This window comes from Solea solea, chromosome 9, assembly GCF_958295425.1.
Source record: "Solea solea chromosome 9, fSolSol10.1, whole genome shotgun sequence".
Taxonomy (NCBI): Eukaryota; Metazoa; Chordata; class Actinopteri; order Pleuronectiformes; family Soleidae; genus Solea; species Solea solea.
The window spans coordinates 9,411,762-9,433,526 of record NC_081142.1 but is presented as its reverse complement, the minus strand read 5'-3'; the positions used below and the strand labels follow the sequence as shown (position 1 = coordinate 9,433,526).

General features: G+C 41.7%; 1 protein-coding gene across 3 annotated transcripts in view; it reads right to left on the bottom strand.

Moving 5' to 3' along the window:
- Positions 1 to 21,765, bottom strand: part of obscna (obscurin, cytoskeletal calmodulin and titin-interacting RhoGEF a) — a 42,029-nt gene that overhangs the window by 13,462 nt on the left and 6,802 nt on the right. The window contains exons 14-59 of one of the 3 annotated variants that reach the window (XM_058638933.1): positions 21,173 to 21,445; positions 20,582 to 20,845; positions 20,238 to 20,504; positions 19,296 to 19,562; positions 18,930 to 19,199; positions 18,453 to 18,719; positions 18,038 to 18,313; positions 17,607 to 17,873; positions 16,770 to 17,036; positions 16,071 to 16,337; positions 15,708 to 15,974; positions 15,312 to 15,578; positions 14,958 to 15,224; positions 14,557 to 14,823; positions 14,088 to 14,354; positions 13,640 to 13,918; positions 13,211 to 13,468; positions 12,812 to 13,078; positions 12,120 to 12,386; positions 11,747 to 12,013; positions 11,329 to 11,595; positions 10,961 to 11,227; positions 10,526 to 10,792; positions 10,043 to 10,309; positions 9,653 to 9,919; positions 9,208 to 9,474; positions 8,618 to 8,884; positions 8,241 to 8,507; positions 7,847 to 8,113; positions 7,366 to 7,632; positions 6,933 to 7,199; positions 4,641 to 6,824; positions 4,475 to 4,547; positions 4,269 to 4,363; positions 4,055 to 4,167; positions 3,743 to 3,943; positions 3,219 to 3,301; positions 2,796 to 2,969; positions 2,555 to 2,714; positions 2,336 to 2,437; positions 2,082 to 2,246; positions 1,803 to 1,961; positions 1,188 to 1,365; positions 994 to 1,107; positions 372 to 539; positions 22 to 124 (exon numbers count right to left, since the gene is read on the bottom strand). In XM_058638933.1, coding sequence (XP_058494916.1) covers positions 22 to 124; positions 372 to 539; positions 994 to 1,107; positions 1,188 to 1,365; positions 1,803 to 1,961; positions 2,082 to 2,246; positions 2,336 to 2,437; positions 2,555 to 2,714; positions 2,796 to 2,969; positions 3,219 to 3,301; positions 3,743 to 3,943; positions 4,055 to 4,167; positions 4,269 to 4,363; positions 4,475 to 4,547; positions 4,641 to 6,824; positions 6,933 to 7,199; positions 7,366 to 7,632; positions 7,847 to 8,113; positions 8,241 to 8,507; positions 8,618 to 8,884; positions 9,208 to 9,474; positions 9,653 to 9,919; positions 10,043 to 10,309; positions 10,526 to 10,792; positions 10,961 to 11,227; positions 11,329 to 11,595; positions 11,747 to 12,013; positions 12,120 to 12,386; positions 12,812 to 13,078; positions 13,211 to 13,468; positions 13,640 to 13,918; positions 14,088 to 14,354; positions 14,557 to 14,823; positions 14,958 to 15,224; positions 15,312 to 15,578; positions 15,708 to 15,974; positions 16,071 to 16,337; positions 16,770 to 17,036; positions 17,607 to 17,873; positions 18,038 to 18,313; positions 18,453 to 18,719; positions 18,930 to 19,199; positions 19,296 to 19,562; positions 20,238 to 20,504; positions 20,582 to 20,845; positions 21,173 to 21,445 — 12,367 coding nt within the window. The remainder of the gene's footprint in view (positions 1 to 21; positions 125 to 371; positions 540 to 993; positions 1,108 to 1,187; positions 1,366 to 1,802; positions 1,962 to 2,081; positions 2,247 to 2,335; positions 2,438 to 2,554; positions 2,715 to 2,795; positions 2,970 to 3,218; positions 3,302 to 3,742; positions 3,944 to 4,054; positions 4,168 to 4,268; positions 4,364 to 4,474; positions 4,548 to 4,640; positions 6,825 to 6,932; positions 7,200 to 7,365; positions 7,633 to 7,846; positions 8,114 to 8,240; positions 8,508 to 8,617; positions 8,885 to 9,207; positions 9,475 to 9,652; positions 9,920 to 10,042; positions 10,310 to 10,525; positions 10,793 to 10,960; positions 11,228 to 11,328; positions 11,596 to 11,746; positions 12,014 to 12,119; positions 12,387 to 12,811; positions 13,079 to 13,210; positions 13,469 to 13,639; positions 13,919 to 14,087; positions 14,355 to 14,556; positions 14,824 to 14,957; positions 15,225 to 15,311; positions 15,579 to 15,707; positions 15,975 to 16,070; positions 16,338 to 16,769; positions 17,037 to 17,606; positions 17,874 to 18,037; positions 18,314 to 18,452; positions 18,720 to 18,929; positions 19,200 to 19,295; positions 19,563 to 20,237; positions 20,505 to 20,581; positions 20,846 to 21,172; positions 21,446 to 21,765) is intronic. The other 2 variants (XM_058638934.1, XM_058638935.1) reach the window with 2 other exon arrangements.

The window sequence follows — 21,765 nt, the reverse complement described above, 5'->3', positions numbered from 1 at the left end:
GATTTTTTTTTTATGGTTTACCTGATTCGTGGTAATGGAACACTGAACGTGGAACAAGTGAACTGGATATCCTCTCCTTCTATCAGACAAGCACTCTCCAGCCGACTCACAAATCTGGGTGGAGCTGGAAAAACATTCAAATTTAAAAAAGGTTGGTTGTTTTTTTTTTGTGTATATTTAAAATCTAATAAGCTTTAATAACAGACATGAACTATTAAAAAATGGCTGATTAATTATTACCTGTGTCCCTATAAATTACAACTCAAACAGAAGTCATAGAGGTCATTATAATATCAATAGCAACGGAATTATAGCAGTAGTAATTAGAACAGCAGTTTACTCTGGAGGCCCACGTGCATCCACAGACTCACCCTGCACCACAACCTTTGCCAGAGTACCAGCAGTGCCCATGAAGCTGGTGGCATAGCAGGTATACTGTCCAGAGTCTTCAGAAGTGAGATTGTCTAGAACAAGACTGCAGGTGCCAGACCGGTCTGCTGTGATGATGTGACGGGGGTCATCCTCCAGAGGAAGACCATCTGAGAAGTAGAGAAACAGGTTAATGCTGTAAAATAACAACTATATACACTCAGTCGCTATATTAGGTATACCTATTTAACTGCTGACAGCAACTCAATGCATTTAAGGCTTGTTGTTGGTGCCAAACAGGCTGGTTTGAGTTACTGCAGACCGACTATGATTTTCACAAAAAGTCATCTCTTGGGTTTACAGAGAATGGTCTAAAAACTGAAAATATCCAGTGACGGCAGTTTGTTAGTGCAAATGCATTGCTGATGTCGAACCATAAAGCAGATGAGCTACAGCAGCAGACACATTAAGCGCCACTTCTGCCACTTTATTAGGTGTCATGTGTACCTAATAAAGTGGCTCCTTAGTGTACATGCTCGGCTAAAGTTACTCTAATGTTAAAAAAAGATTTAAAAAAAAAAACTGTCTGTTTATATATGATTTTAAAAGGCTTATTTTTCTGACCTTTGAACCAGCTGGCCACTGGTTTGGGTGATCCTGTGACCTTGCATGTCAGTTTAATCGTCTGTCCTATCTTTGTTGTGCAGTCAGACAGTGGCGAATCAAACGCTGGTGGACCTATTGATGCACACACACAGAAATTAAACATAAAGACACAAAAATCACAGTACATTTACCTGGTGTTAACTTTTACTTACTGTTAGTGGGCAGTCTGGAGCGCTGCTGGAGCTCCTTCAGTTCTTTGAGCCACGGGAGTTTAGCCAGCGTGGAACGGCCTTGCAGCGTATACCTCCGCACCGAGCCCCTGTGCTCATGCCATAACCCCCAAGACTTTTCATCTCCTCCAACACTCTCCTTTATTTCCACATCATTCAGCTGGATGGATCACGGACGTGAGAATAGGAAAGATGGGTCAGACCGAACACTATCACTGCACACTAGGCATGTTTTCATAACAGCTTTTTTTCATCCAACTGTAACATTTGCAGCCTATTCTCGTAAAAGTTGCAGTGTGCATCAGGGAACATGTGTTTGTGTTCTTTGTGTAAAATAAAAATTTTTTGGTATTTAATTGTATTTTATTTTGTGTACAGATTTAATAGCTTTCAATGTTTTACATATTTATTTATTCCGTTTCTACCACTCTTAATTAACACTGCTGAGGCCTGCACAGAAATTCCACTTTTACTATAAGTGAGCATGTATAAATGGCAAATAAATCATCTTTAAAGAAATCTCTTGAATTTTGAGTATCACGTTTGTGAAACTGTGGTATTGAAAGATTTTTGTTTGTACCTCATTGTTACTCCTACCTTCATTTTGTTCTTGAAGGTGTAGGTGACACTGTTCATGCGCACATCTCTTTTCAGTTTACACAGGACAATGCATTCCTTGAAGAAAAAGACTTGTCTCTGATGCCCTCTAGAGGCTGTCTTCATTTCTGGAGATTCCTCCCACACTGTGAAGACTCCCTGTACAAAAGGAAACAAATGAATAGACAACACAGGTTTATAGTTTTTGTTTCTCAGGATGTCTCATCATTATAATGTTATAATGTTTATAATGAAAGCATGCGAGTCATCTGTAGTTACCTGTCGCACAGGCTCACCCAAGGAAATTAGAGGAGCTGGGTAGTTCTCGATGAGTGATACCTGGTGCAGATTGTCAGACCTCAAGGAAAGACAGGACACCATGGAGAAGGCGTCCTCTAACAGACAGCAGCTCTGACCACTCTTGGCTTTATTCTTGATTAACTCCTGCCAAGAAAAGAATAAACAAACAAATCTAGTGTGCGGCATAATCTATTAATTTATACACACATTTGTAAATGGAACCGTATACTGACCTTCAGTAAACCCTGGTAGGTTTGAATCCTCTCCACTGGTCTCTGGAGGAAAGTAAGTGCATCCATGATGGTTTCATCCGACTGACTATATTGTGTTAACTCCTGGAATGTAAATGCAACATTTTAAACAATGAAGACAATTACATCAATAATGCAATAATGCTGCTGCTGAACAATTTATTTTTTTATCATTTAAATAAGAGCATATTTTGTGAATACCTTGAAATACTGCTGCATAGCCTTGTCAGTGACACAAGCTTCTGATTGTGCTTGTCCCATGATGTAGTGGAGATACTTCTCAAAGTCTTCGGAGTGCATGATCAGAAGCACGGCCACGTCATCGTCTGTGTCACAGCCTCTTAGACCAGGGAGGACTGACCTAGAATGAAGGCAAATGAGAGTCAACATAGGTGGAGGCAGTATAACTTGAAAAAAAAAATGTGTATTAAGTGTGTATTACCTCTCATGCAAAGACACAATGTCCTTGATGTTCCTGAAAATGATCTCTTTCTGGCTGAGGATGTTAGCGGGCACATTGTGACTAGAGTCCAAATAATTAAGTTGGTGAGTGATGAACATCTTCATTTCCCTAACAAACTCCTCCTCTCCATTGATTAGGCCTTGGACCAGTTGACTATGGAAAGATTGGACATGATTGTCACACAAGAAATTGGAAGTAGAACAAATACATTCCAAACTGTTGGACAAGCAGGCCACAAGTTGTCCCATATACAGTACATGCAATCAGTACTACAAAATAATTTTGGTGCAGGTATATCATATTCATACTGTGTCATGATAACCTGACTCATAACATTTATTAGACTAATTTAATGGCGAGGTTCCTTATTAGTTTATTCAAGATTTTTGCAGAATAATATACCTCAGAGCTCTCCTGTATTCTTCTACTGTAGACCCAATTTCATCAAGATCCTCTTGAGGTGTTCTTATTTGTGGGAAGGTCTCCTGTTTTAAACAAGCCGTGTATATTAATAAAAAACGTATAACGAAACAAAGGTTAATGTCTGTGTTTGTGTCATAAATGGCACAAACTTCAAATATCTGTTACTTGTAAACCATTGTTAGATGGCTTCACACAATGCTCATTAGCACCACATTACTCCATCTCAGTATATCAGTGTTCTCTCTTAGCGTCCGTGGCAGCGTTTCTGGGCTGCACACAGACTGATGATTTATGTCACAACTAGTGGAGGCAAGGCAGATGTTTTACAGTTAAATCAGGATTGTGAGCATGGATGGAAAATGGACCTAGAGTCATCTTCACAGAAAGCTCTGCAGGCTCACAAGTCTGATATCACTGCCTGCTTCCTTGGCTAGCAGTGATTTGGTGATAGAAGTTACACACTGGAGCTTTAAATGATTCAGAATTGGATTTATACACCCTACCCTTCTCCTCTTCTCCAGATAGGCTGGACACACCCATCCTTGTCGCGCAGGGTTGGTTTTAGCAGGTTTGGTCCTCACTAGCCAGCTGTCAGGATGAAAAGAATCCAGGACTTCTACAAACTGCCCCTCCTTGAGGATGAAACTGTCCTTATTACCACCGGTTGAGCTGCAGTCAGCTCGAGCCACATACATTTCAAACACCTGAGCAGGAAACAAAGCAAATATATCAATTATTACTTTCTCAAATGTGTTACATTAGAATTCTAGCACACACAATGAACCCACTAATATCATATTATATACAAGAAGTACCTCTTGGCTATTCTCCTCTCCTTCTGATTCTGATCCAGATACAGTACTAGTTAAGGGTGTGTGGGCACGATGATGCTTTGGAGATGGTGTCCTCATTTTGCTTCCTTGAGCCCCTACAAATTGCACAGGAGGATATATGTGGTAATTATGATATGAAACACAAGTATTCATTGAAAAATAAAAAACAACAATCAACAAAATCAACACTGCTCACCTACGACTTTCAGCAGTTTCATAGGAGTTTGTGGAGCACTTATTGCTTCTTCATTGTCCTTTGGAGGTACTTTATCTTCTGGCTTTGGAACTTCCCTGTAAAAATATGAAAATGGCATGGAGCATTTTAGGAGAAAACGTTTGTGAATAGCAGTGAAACTCTGATGATAAAAAAAAAAAAAAAAACTACTTCGTCTGCACTCTGACCTTGAAAGAACTGGGCTGGTTTCAACAGGTTCCATTATGTCAGGAGCTGTGTCATAATCAGAAGGACTTGACACTGTTGAGAGCAGATCATATGTATTGTAAATATACAGCCAAGGAAATCTATGCATTTGTTCGTACACACACAGAATATAAGTGAGTTACTCACTCGAGCAGGCAGCAATGAGAGATGATCCTCTCCTCTTTTGGAGCTTCTTTTGTGTATCCTGCTCCGTCAGGTTGAAGGCCTCCCACAAAGAGACACTCACACTTTCTACATAGTTTGCATCATCTGTAGCTGATGTGGGAATCTGATTCTTGGTTTGTGTTTCAGCCTGTTCCTCAGGCTTTACTGGAGCAAGTTGCAAAGGAGTTATGGCGGCAAGGGGTGGGTGTACAGGTTTCTGGGCTGTAGGGACCGGCTGCAGAGGCTCAACAACAGTTATGTTTCCATTGTAAGAAGTCATGCCAAATGTATTCATCACCTCACAGGCATAGATTCCAGTGTCATTGGTTTTGAGGTTTTTGATCACCAGTGTGCACACACCATTCTCTGTGGTCTCAACACGGCAGCGGTGGTCATTAGTGATCTGTGTGCCATTTTTCAGCCATCGCACTTTGCTGGGTTTTCCGTCTACAATACACACTAGAGTGATTGTACTATGAACATCTGTACTTTGGTTCTTAAACACCTCTGTGAAGACAGGTCGCATGTCTCTTCTTGTTTTGTAGCCTTTAAAGGCAGCCTGGATTTTGACTGCAGCATCTTGCATTTGTGGTTCAAATTCAGTGCTTATGTCAACATCTGGTGAAGCAGCATGGGGAGGATGTTTCTCCTGGAGTGCATGAACTGGAGAAAAAATAGAGGGTTGACCAATTGGCTGATCCTTACTGTAGTCCACTGGTATCTCTGTCAAAGCCTCTAAGAAGGTCTCATCTTCTGACAGGTAAACAGCTTCCATAATTTTTTTCTCTTCCTCCCTTCTCAGTGGCTTAACTGCAATCTTTATGTCCTGGTCAACTCCAGGGTCTTTTTTCATGGGTTTTACTGGTTGTTTGCTCAGCTGTTTGGTGTCTATATCTTTCTCTTCAGCTTTCACAGCATGCTTTATTTCATCAGTTACTTCAGTGTCTAGTGTGGCTGACAGTTTCCTCTCAAATCTGGGTTCCTCTTTATCCACAGGTCTCAATAACTGTTGTGTTGCCTGACCATCTGTTCTTTTCACCACACTTTTCACTGTTAGCTCTTGTTCTTCTTGTTTTTCCATCCCTCCTCTTGGTTTGCTTTTAATCCTTAATGGTGGTTTTGGAGAGACATGTTCATCCTCTCTTATGGAAGGCGTTTCTGGTTTTTCTCTTGACTGTTTGTCCAGGTGATGTACAGAGACTTGCTTCAGTGTTTTTCTCTCTCGTTCTTCCTCTGTAGAAACTTGTTTCATATAGTCTGTATGTTTGTGGTCCTCTTCTGAATCATTTACTGTAGCCTTTAATGATTGGGGAACAAACTCCTCTGTTTTCTTGACAATACATGTCAAAGGTTGTTTTCCGTCTGCTGGCTTAAATTTAGATCTTACCGGGGGTTTTAAAGGCTCCTCTTCTGTCTTATCTGCTTCACCTTCCTTCACTGTGGACCTACTATTATCAGCCGTTGATGTTTCTTTTCCAATTAACTCTTCTTGTGGCTTCCCAGGTCCTTTTCTGTCCTCACTGTCCTTCCACCCATGTGTTCCTGGGTGTTTCTCTCTTTTGTCAACTTCAATTATTTTCTCTGAAGGCTTTTCAGATTGTGCTACGCTCAGCTTGGCTTCACTTTCCTTTTCTTGACAAAGTAACATCTGTTTCTGTTGTTCAAACACAAGGTCATCGGAAATTCTCTCTGACTGACTTATTTTCAGGTCGCCTATTTGTTGTTTCCCCAGGAAAACTTCTGTTTCCAAAGACCTACTAGGCTCTTTGACGTTCCTGTCAATCCTGTCATCTTTCTCCAATAATCTTATTGACTTCTCTGGTTTGTTGTCCACCTCACACATTTTATCTTCTTCCTTCTCCAGTTGTGTTATATTCTGTACAATGTCATAGTCTTCCTCCACAGACTTGACAGGTCGTTTTCCCTTATCCGCTTTACCCACCTTCAGTATAGTCTTATTTAGATCTATTATAGGCTCTACATCCTTTTCTGAATTTGTGATAGAAGCTTTCCTATTAGCTCTCTTTTTGGGCTCTGGAGGAACAGGTTTGGCCTCTTGGAGTCTCGGCTTCTCATTCTCTGGAGTAGGAGATGTTTTGGAAACAGTGCCCTTTACTCGAGGTAATAGAGTGGGAGGTTCTGTCTTTGGTGGACGAGATTGTAATGCTATGGAGGAGAATGAGAAAACTTAATAATAAAATGTGTAGTGAAAGTATGAAAAAACATATACGGCATTTATTTCTTGCCAATCGTGTATCAAAGCTTACCACCCACCTGTTACTGTCACAGTTGCAGTGGTTTCTGCACTACCTGCTTGACATGTGTAGCTGCCACTGTCCTCAGGGTTGAGCTCTTTGATATGCAGCTGGAGGAGACAGCCATCCTGCGTCATCTCATACTTCATGTTTGCTTTCAGTGGCAGCTTGTTCTTCTTCCACTGCACTGAAACTCCTGATTTAGACACCTCACAGCACAGAGAAACCATATCTCCCTCCTCAGCCTTCACATTTTGCAATTCCTTGTGGAAGAATGGAGCCAGCTCTATATAAATGGTACAGAGTAGAACAATATATTAGCATGCAGCTTGGCCAGTCTAGAGGACATCTACATCACCCCATCGTTTAATTATGATACAAGTGTACCTGATTAAAGAATATTTTGTTGTATGTTATTAACTTCACACCCAACTTGCAACAAGCACACACACCTTTCACTGTCACACTTGCAGTGGTCTCTGCACTTCCTGCTTGACACGTGTAGCTGCCACTGTCTTCAGGTTTGACCTCATCAATGTGGAGCTCCAGTAGACAGCCATCCTGTTTCATCCTAAACTTCCTGTTGGCTCTCAGTGGCAGTCTGTTCTTCTTCCACTGCACTGACAGACCAGGTTTAGACACCTCACAGGACAGTGAGACAGTACCTCCCTCCTCAGCCTCCACACTTTGTAAGTCCTTCTCGAAGAAAGGTGTGACCTCTGTGAAATATTGTCATAAAGATGGCAACATTGTCATCAGAAATTGCACCCACGAGATTAATAGATATCTGCCCACCACACACATTACCTGTTTCAGTAAGTTTACATTATTATTACAAGTGACGTAACTGAACAACAACAAAGTCTAGTCTCTTTGATTTAGATATCACTGGCACAGTCACATTGGTCATATAAATCTCCAAACTTCACTCACCTTTTACTGTGACACTTGCAGTGGTCTCTGCACTTCCTACTTGACAAGAGTAACTGCCACTGTCCTCAGGTTTGGGCTCATTGATGTGGAGGTGAAGCAGGCAGCCATCTTGTATTATTGTGTATTTACTGTTTGTTCTCAGTGACCGTTTATTCTTCTTCCACTGCACTGATACTCCAGGCTTAGACACCTCACAGCACAGAGAGACTGGACCTCCCTCCTCAGCCTCCACATTTTGTAATTCCTTGTGGAAAAATGGAGCCAGCTCTTGATTGGTGGTACAGAGCAGAAGAATCAATTATTCAAGATACCATCACCAACCATTGCCAATAAGAATATATTTAGTTGCATATTATACAGTCCAGACCCAACAACACACAACAAGCATACACACCTTTCACTGTCACACTTGCAGTGGTCTCTGCACTGCCTGCTTGACATGTGTAGCTGCCACTATCCTCAGGTTTGAGCTCATCAATGTGAAGCTCCAGTAGACAGCCATCCTGCTTCATCTTGTGCTTCCTGCTGGCTCTCAGTGGCAACCTGTTCTTCCTCCACTGCACTGACAGACCAGGTTTAGACACCTCACAGGACAGTGAGACTGTACCTCCCTCCTCAGCCTCTACGTTTTGTATTTCCTTGTGGAAGAATGGAGCCAGCTCTAGTTGGTACAGAGCAGAACAATATATTATTTAAGACAGCACCAGATACAGTACCAAATAAGAAATATAAATATATCTCGTTGCATATTATAAACTTCACACAACACACCTTTCACTGCCACCGACGCAGTGGTCTCTGCACTTTCTACTTGACATGTGTAGCTGCCACCATCCTCAGGTTTGACCTCATCAATGTGGAGCTCCAGCAGACAGCCATCACGCTTCATCTTATACTTACTGCTGGCTCTCAGTGGCAGCCTGTTCTTCTTCCACTGCACTGACAGACCAGGTTTAGACACCTCACAGGACAGTGAGACGGTACCTCCCTCCTCAGCCTCTAGATTTTTCAATTCCTTTTTGAAGAAATGTGGGAGCTCTGCAAAACATTTACATAAAGAGGGGGACATTGTCTTTAGTAATTGTACCCAAGACATAAAAAGATGTGTTGGCCGAACATGCAGGTGAACTTATTCAATGGTGTTAGAGTCCATATTAAACTAAATCCTTTTTATTTTCAGGACGTTTACATTATTATTAGTAGAAACCTCTTTGTATCTCTTTGATACAGATATTGCAGACACAGTCACATTTGCCATATACACTACCAGTCAACAGTTTGGACACACCTTTCCATTTACTTGAATGAGGAAGTGTGTCCAAACTTTTGACTGGTTGTGTATATATCCAGAAATCACACACCTCTCACTGTCATAGTTGCAGTGGTCTCTGCACTTCCAGCTTGACATGTGTAGCTTCCGCTGTCCTCAGGTTTGAGCTCCTTGATATGAAGATGAAGCAGGCAGCCATCTTGTATTATTTCACACCTCCTGTTTGCTCTCAGTGGTAGTTTATTCTTCTTCCACTGAACTGTTACTCCAGATCTAGACAACTCACAGGACAAGGAGGCCGGGCCTCCCTCATCAGCCTCCACACTTATTAAGCCTTTCTTGAAGAATGGAGGAAGTTCTGGGTAAAAGGCAAAGACACAGTTACACAATGGAAAATGCTTTAAATGGCACTAGTATAAAATAACACTTTTTTATTTTACAGAAAACATATATTTTCAGTTGGATGATTTACAATAAGGTGGAGGTAAGATAACATAATGACTACTATATAGAACAGAGTCAACAGATAGACACACCTCTCACTGTCACAGTTGCAGTGGTCTCAACACGGCCTGTTAGACATGTGTAGCTGCCACTGTCCTGGGGTTTGAGCTCTTTGATGTGGAGATAAAGTAGGCAGCCGTCTTGTATTATTTCATACTTCGTGTTTGCTCTCAGTGGCAGCTTGTTCTTCTTCCACTGTACAGGCACCCCTGGTTTAGACACCTCACAGCACAGGGAGACTGTACCTCCCTCCTCAGCCTCCACATTTTGCAATTCCTTGTGGAAAAATGGAGCCATCTCTAGAAATGTGGTACAGAGCAGAACAATATATTTTTTAAGACAGTACCAGATAACGTGCCACTGAGAACTATACATATATTTTGTTGCATATAATAAACTTCACACACAACAATAACACACACCTCTCACTGTCACAGTTGCAGTGGTCTCTGAACTTCCTGCTTGACACGTGTAGCTGCCACTGTCCTCAGGTTTGACCTCATCAATGTGGAGCTCCAGTAGACAGCCATCCTGTTTCATCCTAAACTTCCTGTTGGCTCTCAGTGGCAGTCTGTTCTTCTTCCACTGCACTGACAGACCAGGTTTAGACACCTCACAGGACAGTGAGACAGTACCTCCCTCCTCAGCCTCCGCACTTTGTAAGTCCTTCTCGAAGAAAGGTGTGATCTCTGTGATATATTGTCATAAAGATGGCAACATTGTCATCAGAGATTGCACCCACGAGATTAATAGATATCTGCCCACCACACACATTACCTGTTTCAGTAAGTTTATATTATTATTACAAGTGACGTAACTGAACAACAACAAAGTCTAGTGTCTTTGATTTAGATATCACTGGCACAGTCACATTTGCCATATAAATTTAGTAAAAGCTCACACACCTTTTACTGTGACACTTGCGGTGGTCTCTGCACTTCCTACTTGACAAGTGTAGCTGCCACTGTCCTCAGGTTTGGGCTCATTGATGTGGAGGTAAAGCAGGCAGCCATCTTGTATTATTGTGTATTTACTGTTTGTTCTCAGTGACCGTTTATTCTTCTTCCACTGCACTGACAGACCAGGTTTAGACACCTCGCAGGACAGTGAGACAGTACCTCCCTCCTCAGCCTCCACACTTAGTAAGTCATTCATGAAGAAAGGTGGGATCTCTGTGAAACATTGTCATAAAGATGGCAACATTGTCATCAGACATTAATAGATATCTGCCCACCATACACATCACCTTATTATTTCAGGAAGTTTACATTATTATTACAAGTGATGTAACTGAATAATAACAAAGTCTAGTCTCTTTGATTCAGTAAAAGCTCACACACCTTTTACTGTGACACTTGCAGTGGTCTCTGCACTTCCTACTTGACAAGAGTAGCTGCCACTGTCCTCAGGTTTGGGCTCATTGATGTGGAGGTGAAGCAGGCAGTCATCTTGTATTATTGTGTATTTACTGTTTGTTCTCAGTGACCGTTTATTCTTCTTCCACTGCACTGATACTCCAGGCTTAGACACCTCACAGCACAGAGAGACTGGACCTCCCTCCTCAGCCTCCACATTTTGTAATTCCTTGTGGAAAAATGGAGCCAGCTCTTGATTGGTGGTACAGAGCAGAAGAATCAATTATTCATGATATCATCACCAACCTTTCTAATAATTTTTGTTGCATACAACACACAACAAGCACACACACCTTTCACTGTCACACTTGCAGTGGTCTCTGCACTTCCTGCTTGACATGTGTAGCTGCCACTGTCCTCAGGTTTGGGCTCATCAATGTGGAGCTCCAGTCGACAGCCATCCTGCTTCATCTTGTGCTTCCTGCTGGCTCTCAGTGGCAGCCTGTTCTTCCTCCACTGCACTGACAGACCAGGTTTAGACACCTCACAGGACAGTGAGACTGTACCTCCCTCCTCAGTCTCCACACTTTGTAAGGCCCTTTTGAAGAATGGTGGGAGCTCTGTGAAAATGTCATTAAAAAAGAGGTTAATTGTCTTTTTGTGGTAAGGAAATGTCATTTTCTGGTATGGAAATGACATTTACTACAGGATTTCATAGAACACATACGTTATACGGTTAAAAGTACAAATTCATTTTCCAGATTTACACACCTCTCACTGTCACACTTGCAGTGGTCTCTGCACTTCCTGCTTGGCATGTGTAACTGCCGCTGTCTTCAGGTTTGAGCCCCTTAATGTGCAGCTGGTGGAGACAGCCATCCTGCCTCATCTCATACTTCATGTTTGCTCTCAGTGGCAGCTTATTCTTCTTCCACTGCACTGCCACTCCAGGCTTAGACACCTCACAGTACAGAGAAACTGTACCTTCCTCCTCAGCCTCCTCATTCTTCAGTTCTTGTTTGAAAAATGGCAAGAGCTCTAGAAAAATGTGAAGGAAGTAGGGATGTTTCAGTATAACAAAGAAATATTTGGTTTTCAGCAATTTCAGATGATCATGAAAGTCTTCCAAGCCAAATTCACACACCTTTCACTGTCACAGTTGCAGTGGTCTCTGCACCTCCCACTTGACATGTGAAGCTGCCACTGTCCTCAGGTTTGGGCTCCTTGATGTGTAGATAAAGAAGGCAGCCATCTTGTATGATTTCATACTTTGTGTTTGCTCTCAGCGGCAGTTTGTTCCTCTTCCACTTAACTGACACTCCGGGTCGAGACAGCTCACAGGACAGGGAGACTACACCTCCCTCATCGACCTCCACACTTACTAAGCCTTTCTTGAAGAATGGAAGGGGCTCTGAGAAGTGTAGGCCAGAACAAAAATATTATACACCTTTAAAATCTGTGAGATGTCACATACTTAAAGGTCCAGGTTGTAAAGTTTGGTGAAATTATTTCCATAAATAAAAAATTAAATATAAAATAATTACACAGATTTTTAAAGTATACTATCTCCTTTTCATTATCACATAATTAGCCCTTCATATTTGCGTCAATGTCGGACGACCACGTTAAAGGTAGGTGAAGGCTACCATAGGTTCTCCTAAATGCTTGGGTGATATTCAGCTGTAAAATGCAATGTCACCAATAGATTTACTGTAGCTAAATCCTTCACACTGTACCTTTAATGCTAGCTTGTGCGTTTGACTCGACTGCATACTATTCTGACACACATTTGATGATTAAGCAAAATGTTCAGCGCACATATCCAACTTCACACACCTTTCACTGTCACAGTTGCAGTGGTCCCTGCACTGCCTGCTTCACATGTGTAGCTGCCACTGTCCTCAAGTTTGAGCTCCTTGATGTGCAGCTGGAGGACGCAGCCATCCTGCCTTATCTCATATTTCCTGCTGGATCTTAGTGGCAGTCTGTTCTTCTTCCATTGAACTGGCACTGCAAGTTTAGACAGCTCACAATGCAGAGTGGTCACACCTCCCTCTTCAACTTCCACACTCTGCAACTCTTCCTGGAAGAATGGCGGGAGCTCTGGAATAATGTGAGAAAAAGAACAGAATTTGAGAGACATCTGATATATTTCAAGGTAAAAAGTAAATCTTACAGTATCTACAGTTTATCAAAAACATCTCCGTCTCCTAAAAGCAAATACTTCAAGTTTACCTGTTACAGTAAGTTTGGCACTGCTCTGCATATCCCCTGTATCACAGCAGTATATTCCAGTATCCAGGGCCTCCACATCATGAATAAGCAGCAGGTTGACCTTTCCCTTCTTACGTAATTCATATTTATCACCATTACGAAGAGGAATATGGTTGCGTCTCCAGGTAACCGTGGACGTAAGGTCAGAGATCGTGCAGGACAAAGAGGCTGTGTCTCCTTCCACGATTACAACATCCTCAGGCTTTTCCTCAATTAAAACTAAAATGTTAAAGTAATGTGCTTCTTAAAAATCATCATCAACGTTCTCAACATCATCAAATAAAGGCGATATACTGTGTTTTTAAGTGATGAATGACTTATTCCTTCAAAAGGTTACAATTGGAAGGAAGCTTAACATACGTCTACTTTTTATCTGATATTTCAACTCACCTTTGGGTTTAGGAACCACTAGCAGACGTGCAGAGGTCCTTTCATCCCCAATTACAAATGCCACAGTGCCCGTCTCCTCGGGTGTCGTCATGGTGAGGACCAGTTGGTGTTGGCGACCATGGCACATCATCTGGTTCATCTCATTCATCTGCAGAGGGCTAGACCCAAGCCACCAGACACCTTCACTCACATCCGCATGGCTCAGCTCACACACAAACACTGCATCCTCTCCTGCTGTCACCGTCATGTCTTGTAGTGCAGTAACAATCCTCACTCGCTCTGTGGAGAAAGAGGGAGCTATATAGCTGTTTCTTTAGAGATGACATCTGATATATTTACAGTAACTTAGCTGAGAGCCGTTGGTTCAATTCTTTTCAAGCACAAACATCCTGTGAATTACCCCAATGTATCAGTAGATGAGGGATGAAATGATCCATTATCCACCTACCCTTCACAATTAGCTTGGCCACAGTCTTTTTGCCTCTGGTGATACAGCAGTACTCTCCAGCATCCTCCAGAAGCAATTTCTTGATCTCCAGAGAGTGCGTGGGGCCCTTCTTTTTTATAATGCATCGTCCTTCTTCCACCACAATGTTGTCCTTCTTCCAAGTGACCGGGACATTAGCATTTGAAACTTCACAGGACAGCAGCATAGATTTCCCCTCCATTACCACTTGGTTTTCCAGTTCCTTCTCAAAGAATACTGATGCTGCCGCTAATGAAAGAAACATAGGAACAAATAAGTAGAACATCATCTCAAAGGTAGAGAATACTGACTCAATCATGATGGAAACACTGATATCAATGGATATTGTGGCATGTTAAATACAACACACACAAACACAGTGGGTCAGGAACAAAGGAGTTCAATCTCAGCTCTAAATTGACATTTCAGGAGTTAACAAAGTCACATATACCTCTCACATTCACTTCAGCCGTTGTCTGTTGCTCTCCAAAGATGCAGCTGTATTGTCCAACATCCTCTGGCTGGATGTTTTTTATTATCATCTCAGCTATGTTTCCTTTCTGTATCATCTGATATCTGCCCCCGTGATAGAGCTGATCCTCTGCCTTCCACCACTGCACGGGGACCCCAGCCCTGGACAGCTCACAGCGAAGGGACACGTTACCACCTTCACGGGCCTCTTGGTTCTTCAGACCCATTTTAAAGGCGAGGGGAATTGCTGTAGCAAAAAAAAAGAGCCACAAATAATGAACAACATCACCTAAAGAAACCTTGGGTAGAGTGGTACTAGGTGTGTTGTTTTCCTTGACAAATAATACTGACTATTAAACCTGTATTAAATAACTCCCTTACGTGTGATAGTAACATTGGCTGTGGTCTTGACATCACCATGGATGCAGCTGTAGAGACCACTGTCCTCCAGCTGTGCATTTCTTATGGTCAGCTCCATGTTGCTGCTTCGATTCTTAATCTGGTACTTGATATTATTCTTCAGAAGCTCACCTCCTTTCCTCCACTCCACAGCCAGGCCGGGTTTAGATAACTCACAGCTCAATGTGACGCTGTTCTCCTCCTCCACCTCCATGTTCCTCAACTTTGTATTAAATGTGATGGGAGGAGCTGCATGGAATAGAACCATCAGAGGTCTCTTTCATTTGAAAGACACAGTTAAATATTCATAGTTTCGCTGTCATTTTTCTGTCTTACCTTTGACCGTGAGCTCAGCAGTTGATTGGCTGTCTTCGGTCTTGCAGGTGTATTTCCCAGCATCACTCTCCTCCACGTTATTGATGATCAGTTTTGTGAGACCTCCCTCCTGTTTCATCTCATATTTGTACCCAGGTTTGAGGACAACTCTGCCTTTCCTCCATTCAACTGGAGCTCCAGGTTTGGAGAGCTTGCAGCAGAAAACTCCGCTGCCTCCTTCCTTTAGTTCTAAATTCTCAACCTCTTGCTTAAATGTTACAGGGAGTGCTGAGGAAAAAAACAAAAAACAAATTCAACAGAATCCAAAATTGCATTTATTTGGCATGTTTATGTCATGGTATGCACAGTCGATCTCACTGTTGTATGTTATTTTATGTTGGTTGTAGTGAAGCATACCTCTTACTTTGATGTCAGCTGAAGTGACAACAGCGCCAACAAAACAGCAGTACTCCCCTGCATCTTTGAGACTTAAATTTCTAATCAGCATCTCAGCCACCCGGCCTTCTTGCTTCAACTGATATTTGTCTCCCTCCTTCAGGAGCTGAGCATTTCTCCTCCACTCTACTGGGACTCCTGGCTTAGAAAGCTCACAGCGCAGCATAACGCTGCCCTCCTCCACAGCCTCCTGGTTCTTCAGCTTCTGCTTGAAAGTGACTGGAATTGCTGAAAAGTGACAAATCAAATCAAAACCTGTCAATGACCAAAGCATATTTTTCCTTCTTTTTTTTCCCCTGGTGCGTACAGTACAAGGTCTCTAACCAGTGATAATGATGGTGGCGGTCGTTTTCATGTCATCACAAACACAGCTGTATGTGCCACTGTCCTCAGGTTGGCTTTTCTTGATGAGCAGCTCCACTGTGGAGCCATTGTGCTTCATCTGGTATCTCTCTCCACTGGTCAGAACTTTGTCATTTTTCTTCCACTGCACAGGAATGTCAGGTTTGGAGAGTTCACAACAGAGCGTCACCTCATGTCCCTCCTGCACCTGAATGTTTTTCAGTTCTTGGAGGAATTTAATGGGTTGTTCTAGAGAGGACCATGCCAAAAGATTAAAAATGACAGAAAACAGTTGACATGTCAAGATACAGTCTCTTCATTTTCATCTCCTGCATTATCACAACTGTGTTCATTGGATTAAATGCAAACATAACTGTAACATTAGTGAGAAAGCAAGTAACAAATAACAGAAACAAAAAGTCAGCAGGGTTCTGAATCATCAGAAATACTTATTTCCCATTACATCACTGTAATAGTATATACACCATATTTCAAATCCAAAGACAATTCAGTGTATATAACAATGTGCAACAGGTTCTAACCTAGAAATTCACCTAATAAGTATGCAGCGTCCCTTTTTGTATCATTTTTATTCATAGCTTATTTGATAGACTATGATCCGTGGGTACTAAAGCACTATTGAAACAAAGTGTACCTGAATATATTGAATGCAGGACTCACCATTCACCAGGATCCGAGCTGTTGTCCTCTGTACACCACACATACAGGTATAATCTCCAGTGTCATCTAGACTGAGGTCCAAAATCTTCATCTCCACCTGGAGGTCCTTCTTTCTCATCTGATACTTGGCTCCATTCTTCAGCAGCTCACTTCCTCTCCACCACTCCACCACGGGAGCAGGTTTGTTGAGCTCACAATGCAGAACCACACTGTTGCCCTCCGTCACCTCCTGGTTTACCAATGGCAGCTTGAAACTTGATGGTAAAGCTGTCGATGTTTCAGAACATGTGCAACAAGTAGAAACCCAAAAATGAATATGATAATCATCATTAAAATAAATTTGCAGAAACAATTAAAACAACAAAAACAAAAAGTCAGTCTACTGCTAACTACTGAACTATAATACTAGACTAAAAAGACTGATAATGGGTTATAATGCTTTAAATGATTGTATAATAATGGATTGTTATATAATAAATTATATTCTAAGTAATGGGTTGAACATCAAGACACATATTTTTATGCATGTAATTTACTTACACTTACAAACTACAGTCTAAACAGTCCAAATGCTATGACTCACAAAGTCATGTGATCTTGACAGCCATGATCACATTGCCATGCTGGATGACTACATATGCACAAATAGACTCCCTATTGAGTAAAACCACATAGCTTTTATCGTGCTATTTTTAAACCCGACCTCTTTGATGTCTGCGCTCATGGGATTCTGTTGGACACATTTGATAACATTTATAAGAGGGGTAAAGCAATGCTTCACAAAATCAGGAATGCAAGGTCTCGGTGAGAGTTTCTGACAACAACAGGTTGTCTCACCTTGAACAGTGAGCTCAGCAGTTGATTGGCTGTCTTTAGTCTTGCAGGTGAATTTGCCAGCATCACTCTCCTCTGTGTTGTTGATGACCAGTTTAGTGAGATGCCCCTCCTGCTTCATCTCATATTTCCCTCCAGGCTTCAGTATGACTCTGCCTTTCCTCCACTCCACCGGAGCTCCAGGTTTGGAGAGCTCACAGCAGAAAACTCCACTGTCCCCTTCCTTTGCCACAAGGTGCTGGAGCTCTCGTTTGAATATCACAGGAAGCGCTGTTGCATGTGAAATCAAACTCATTTAGTCACGCTGCTGTTACTGCTGACTCAAATGAACTCACTCTATGGTTTTGTTTTTTACAATATGTATTACAGACAGTATTTCTGTAGATCAGTTGAAATAATGTATGATTTGATGGTGTTCTGTGTTTCACACTTACATTTCACTTTGATTTCAGCTGTGGTCTTCTCATCACCTATAATGCAGCTGTACTTCCCTGCATCTCTTGACTGGACATTGGCAATGGTCATCAGAGCCATTTTTCCTTCGACTCTCATCTGATACTTCCCTGGAGACATCTCCTCACGCAGCTCCTCACCGTTCCTCTGCCACTGTAGCCGGACTCCCTTCTTTGACAGCTCACAGCGTAATGTCACACTGTTCCCCTCTTCGGCCTCCTGACTCTTCAGGCTCATTTTAAATGTGGCAGGAATTGCTGTTAAACCAAACACAGACACTGTTTCAAGATGAAACGCACAGCGTGGGCAATAATACGGATAAATTAAAGCTCAAAAGCCAAAAGAGTCAGTGAACAAATATGCAGCAGATAAGCACAGCACACAAATTGAGCATACCAATAACTTTAACAGTGGCCTTCGTCCTCTGCTCTCTACATACACAGGTGTATACACCACTGTCCTCTTGCACAGCATCTCTGATGGTCAACTCCAAGGCAGTGCCTCTTTGTTTAATCTGGTACTTCTCCCCGTTTTCTAACAAGTCTCCTCCGAGCCTCCATTCCACTGGAACTCCAGGTTTATTGATCTCACAGATCAATGTGATGTTGTGTCCTTCCGCAACTTGGAGGTTCTTCAGTTTTTGCTTGAAAGTGATGGGAAGAGCTAAATGGCAACATTAAAATAAGGAGAAGTGAATAAGTATCAGCGATCGAGCGATCGATCTATCAATCGCAAAATTCACCTTGTGTTGGATTGTTCAACCACGAAAAGGAAAGCCGGGATTATATATATAATATACAAACATAAACACAAACAAAACACAAATCACATAAATAATCAGGAAATAATTAAACAGACATAGTAAACACATACCATTTACAGTCAGTGTTGCAGTCGTCTCTATGCTTCCACAGATGCATGTGTAGATGTCGCTGTCCTCAGTTGTCACATCACTGATCCTCAGTTCTACCAGCATGTCTCTCTGCCGTATATTATATTTGTCTCCATTTATAATGAGATCATTCCCGCTCTTCCTCCATTCCACAGCATGACCAGGTTTAGACAGCTCACAGCGAAAAGTCGCAATGTTTCCCTCCTCGATCACCACGTTCCTCAGCTTCTGCTTGAACGTGACTGGAAGAGCTGAGGAGCCACGAATGACCATAGATTTAAACAAATAATGATTCATAATTTAACAATTCATTTACAATCCACCTAATAGCCTGAATTACATCCTACCAGTGATTTTGATAGTGGCGGACGTCATCTGATCAGCACACACACAGCTATAGACTCCGCTGTCCTCAGGTACACACTTCCATATCAGAAGCTCCATAGTCGTCTCCCTTTTTCTTATCTGGTGTTTGACCCCATTTCTCAGCTGCTCATCCCCTTTCCTCCATTCCACTGTTACTCCAGGTTTGGACAGCTCACAGCGCAGAATGGTATTGCTGCCCTCCTCCGCTTGCATGTTCCTCAGTTGTTGTATGAATGAAATAGGAATAGCTGCAAGACAAAAGCTGATGTGTCATATACTAGGTTGATTTTAAAGACTTAGGCAGCATGCTGGAGTACTAATGGCAGAATGCAACTTCTGATAATACACCATTACATACAATACATAATTCTGATCAGACAGACTCCACTCAACAAGCAAAACATTTTCAAGCTAGAAAAACAAACCATCATTCATGACTGAAGGTGTGAAACTTCATGATCTTAAATATACACCATCATTTAAAATGAATCAAATTTATTACATTCAAATACATTTTAATGGTTACAAAACTGTGGTTAAATAAAGCTTAACCAGCTTTCTGATATATTTCATTAACATGTTTGATTTACTACAGTTCATGTCATATCTGGCAAAACTATGCACTGTTCCTTTAAATACTATTTACTAAAAAAAAAATATATATATGTTTGTTGTGCTATGTGTATTTTGTGCTTGTTAATGTTCCCAAATAAAAAGAAATATAAAGACTATTTACTAATCACCCCTGGAAGTACTTATTTAGCTTAAATAATAAAGTCTCATTTGTTGAATCTTAATTCTTAAGTTAAACTTAATATACTTATTTAACATCAATTAAGCACACTTTTTGGAAGAAGAAAAGATTTGTAAATTATTTTAGGGTAGCATTAGGTATAGTTGAAAATAAGTGATGATATGCTTACCATGCACTTTGAGACTTGCAGTCGTGCGGTGATCGCGGCACTGACAGGAATATTCTCCTGAGTCCACAGGTTTCAAGAATTTGATGGTTAAAGAGATGATCGTCTTTCTCTGTTTCATCACATACTTGTCTCCGGGTCTGATACTCTCAAACCCTCTCTTCCAAAGGACCTGGACCCCAGGCAAAGAGTACTCACAGGTCAGGGTCACAGTCTCTCCTTCTTTGGCCTCCACAGTTGTCAGAGTCTGGGTGAACTCTGCTGGGATGGCTAAAGCAGACATGAAAGAGGGTAAAGTAATGCTCATAATAATGAAAAATGAATCCGCAATTGTTTTTTATTGATACCTTTGACAGTCACAGCAGCTCTAGTTGTAACAGATCCTGCACTGCACTCGTACACCCCCGCATCACTGTTACAGACTTCTCGAATTGTCAGTCGAGCCTCACAGCCAGAACGACTGGTGGAATATCTGGAGGAGCTCCACATTAGGCAGCCATCTTTGTACCACAGAATGTGGCATGGTTTGGACGTCACACATGACAAAACCAAACCACCTCCTTCAATAGCCTCACAGTCGTCCAGCGCTTTAGTGATGGTGGGACGCCTCTCTGAGAACAAAGAGACAAAACCAAATCAAGACCAAATGAAATGTTATGCAATGTCTGTTGCAGTCAAACCATTGTCAAAAGAGTTCACACAATGCTGATTCAGCCTATCAGCTCCACACGACTCTCTCTGTGTGTGACATTTCCATGCTGAACACAGGAAGTGATTTGTTTTAAGACAGATGAAGACAACAGCAACCTTGTGCTAGTAAAGCGAGACAACTGCAAACTGATTTTAGCAGCAGACAAGAAAAGTTCAACAAACTTAAATCCCATCCCATCAAAAATAAATCCCAGTATTAAAGTTCATCATAAAACTCTGACTCTCACCTCTAACCAGCAGTGACGCGTACGACCTTTTGTCTCCTGCCACAAATGAAATGGTGCCAGTGTCCTTGCGGGCGAGCTGTTTAAATGTGAGGATGTGGTAGCCTCCGGGCGACATCTGGATCTCATTGAGCTCATTGGTGTACAGCAGAGTCTCATCCAGGTACCACTTGACCCCGATGTAGTCATCGGGGCAAATTCGACACCTGAATGTTACCGTATCACCTTCGAGACACGCAATATCCTCAAGTTCATCCAGGATCAAAACACACTGGCCTAAGTGAAAAGATTGAAGACACAGAAAGGTCAAACATCCAAAAAGATAACATAGATAATCATACTAGAAGGGTAATATTTTAGCATAAGATGAATGTTTAATAAATGAATTAACTTCATGATATGTGTGTAATTTAAAACATGTACACATTAACCCTTCTGTGGGTCCAAACCCAGTCTCTAAGATTGCCATATAAAGGGTCATTGCCATAAAGGATAAAGTGTTTCAGCACCTTCTGTCATATTTCTAATTCTCAAATGTTCATCTCTGTACTGACTGTAAAATACCATTGACTACTGCATGTATATTACTTCATTTC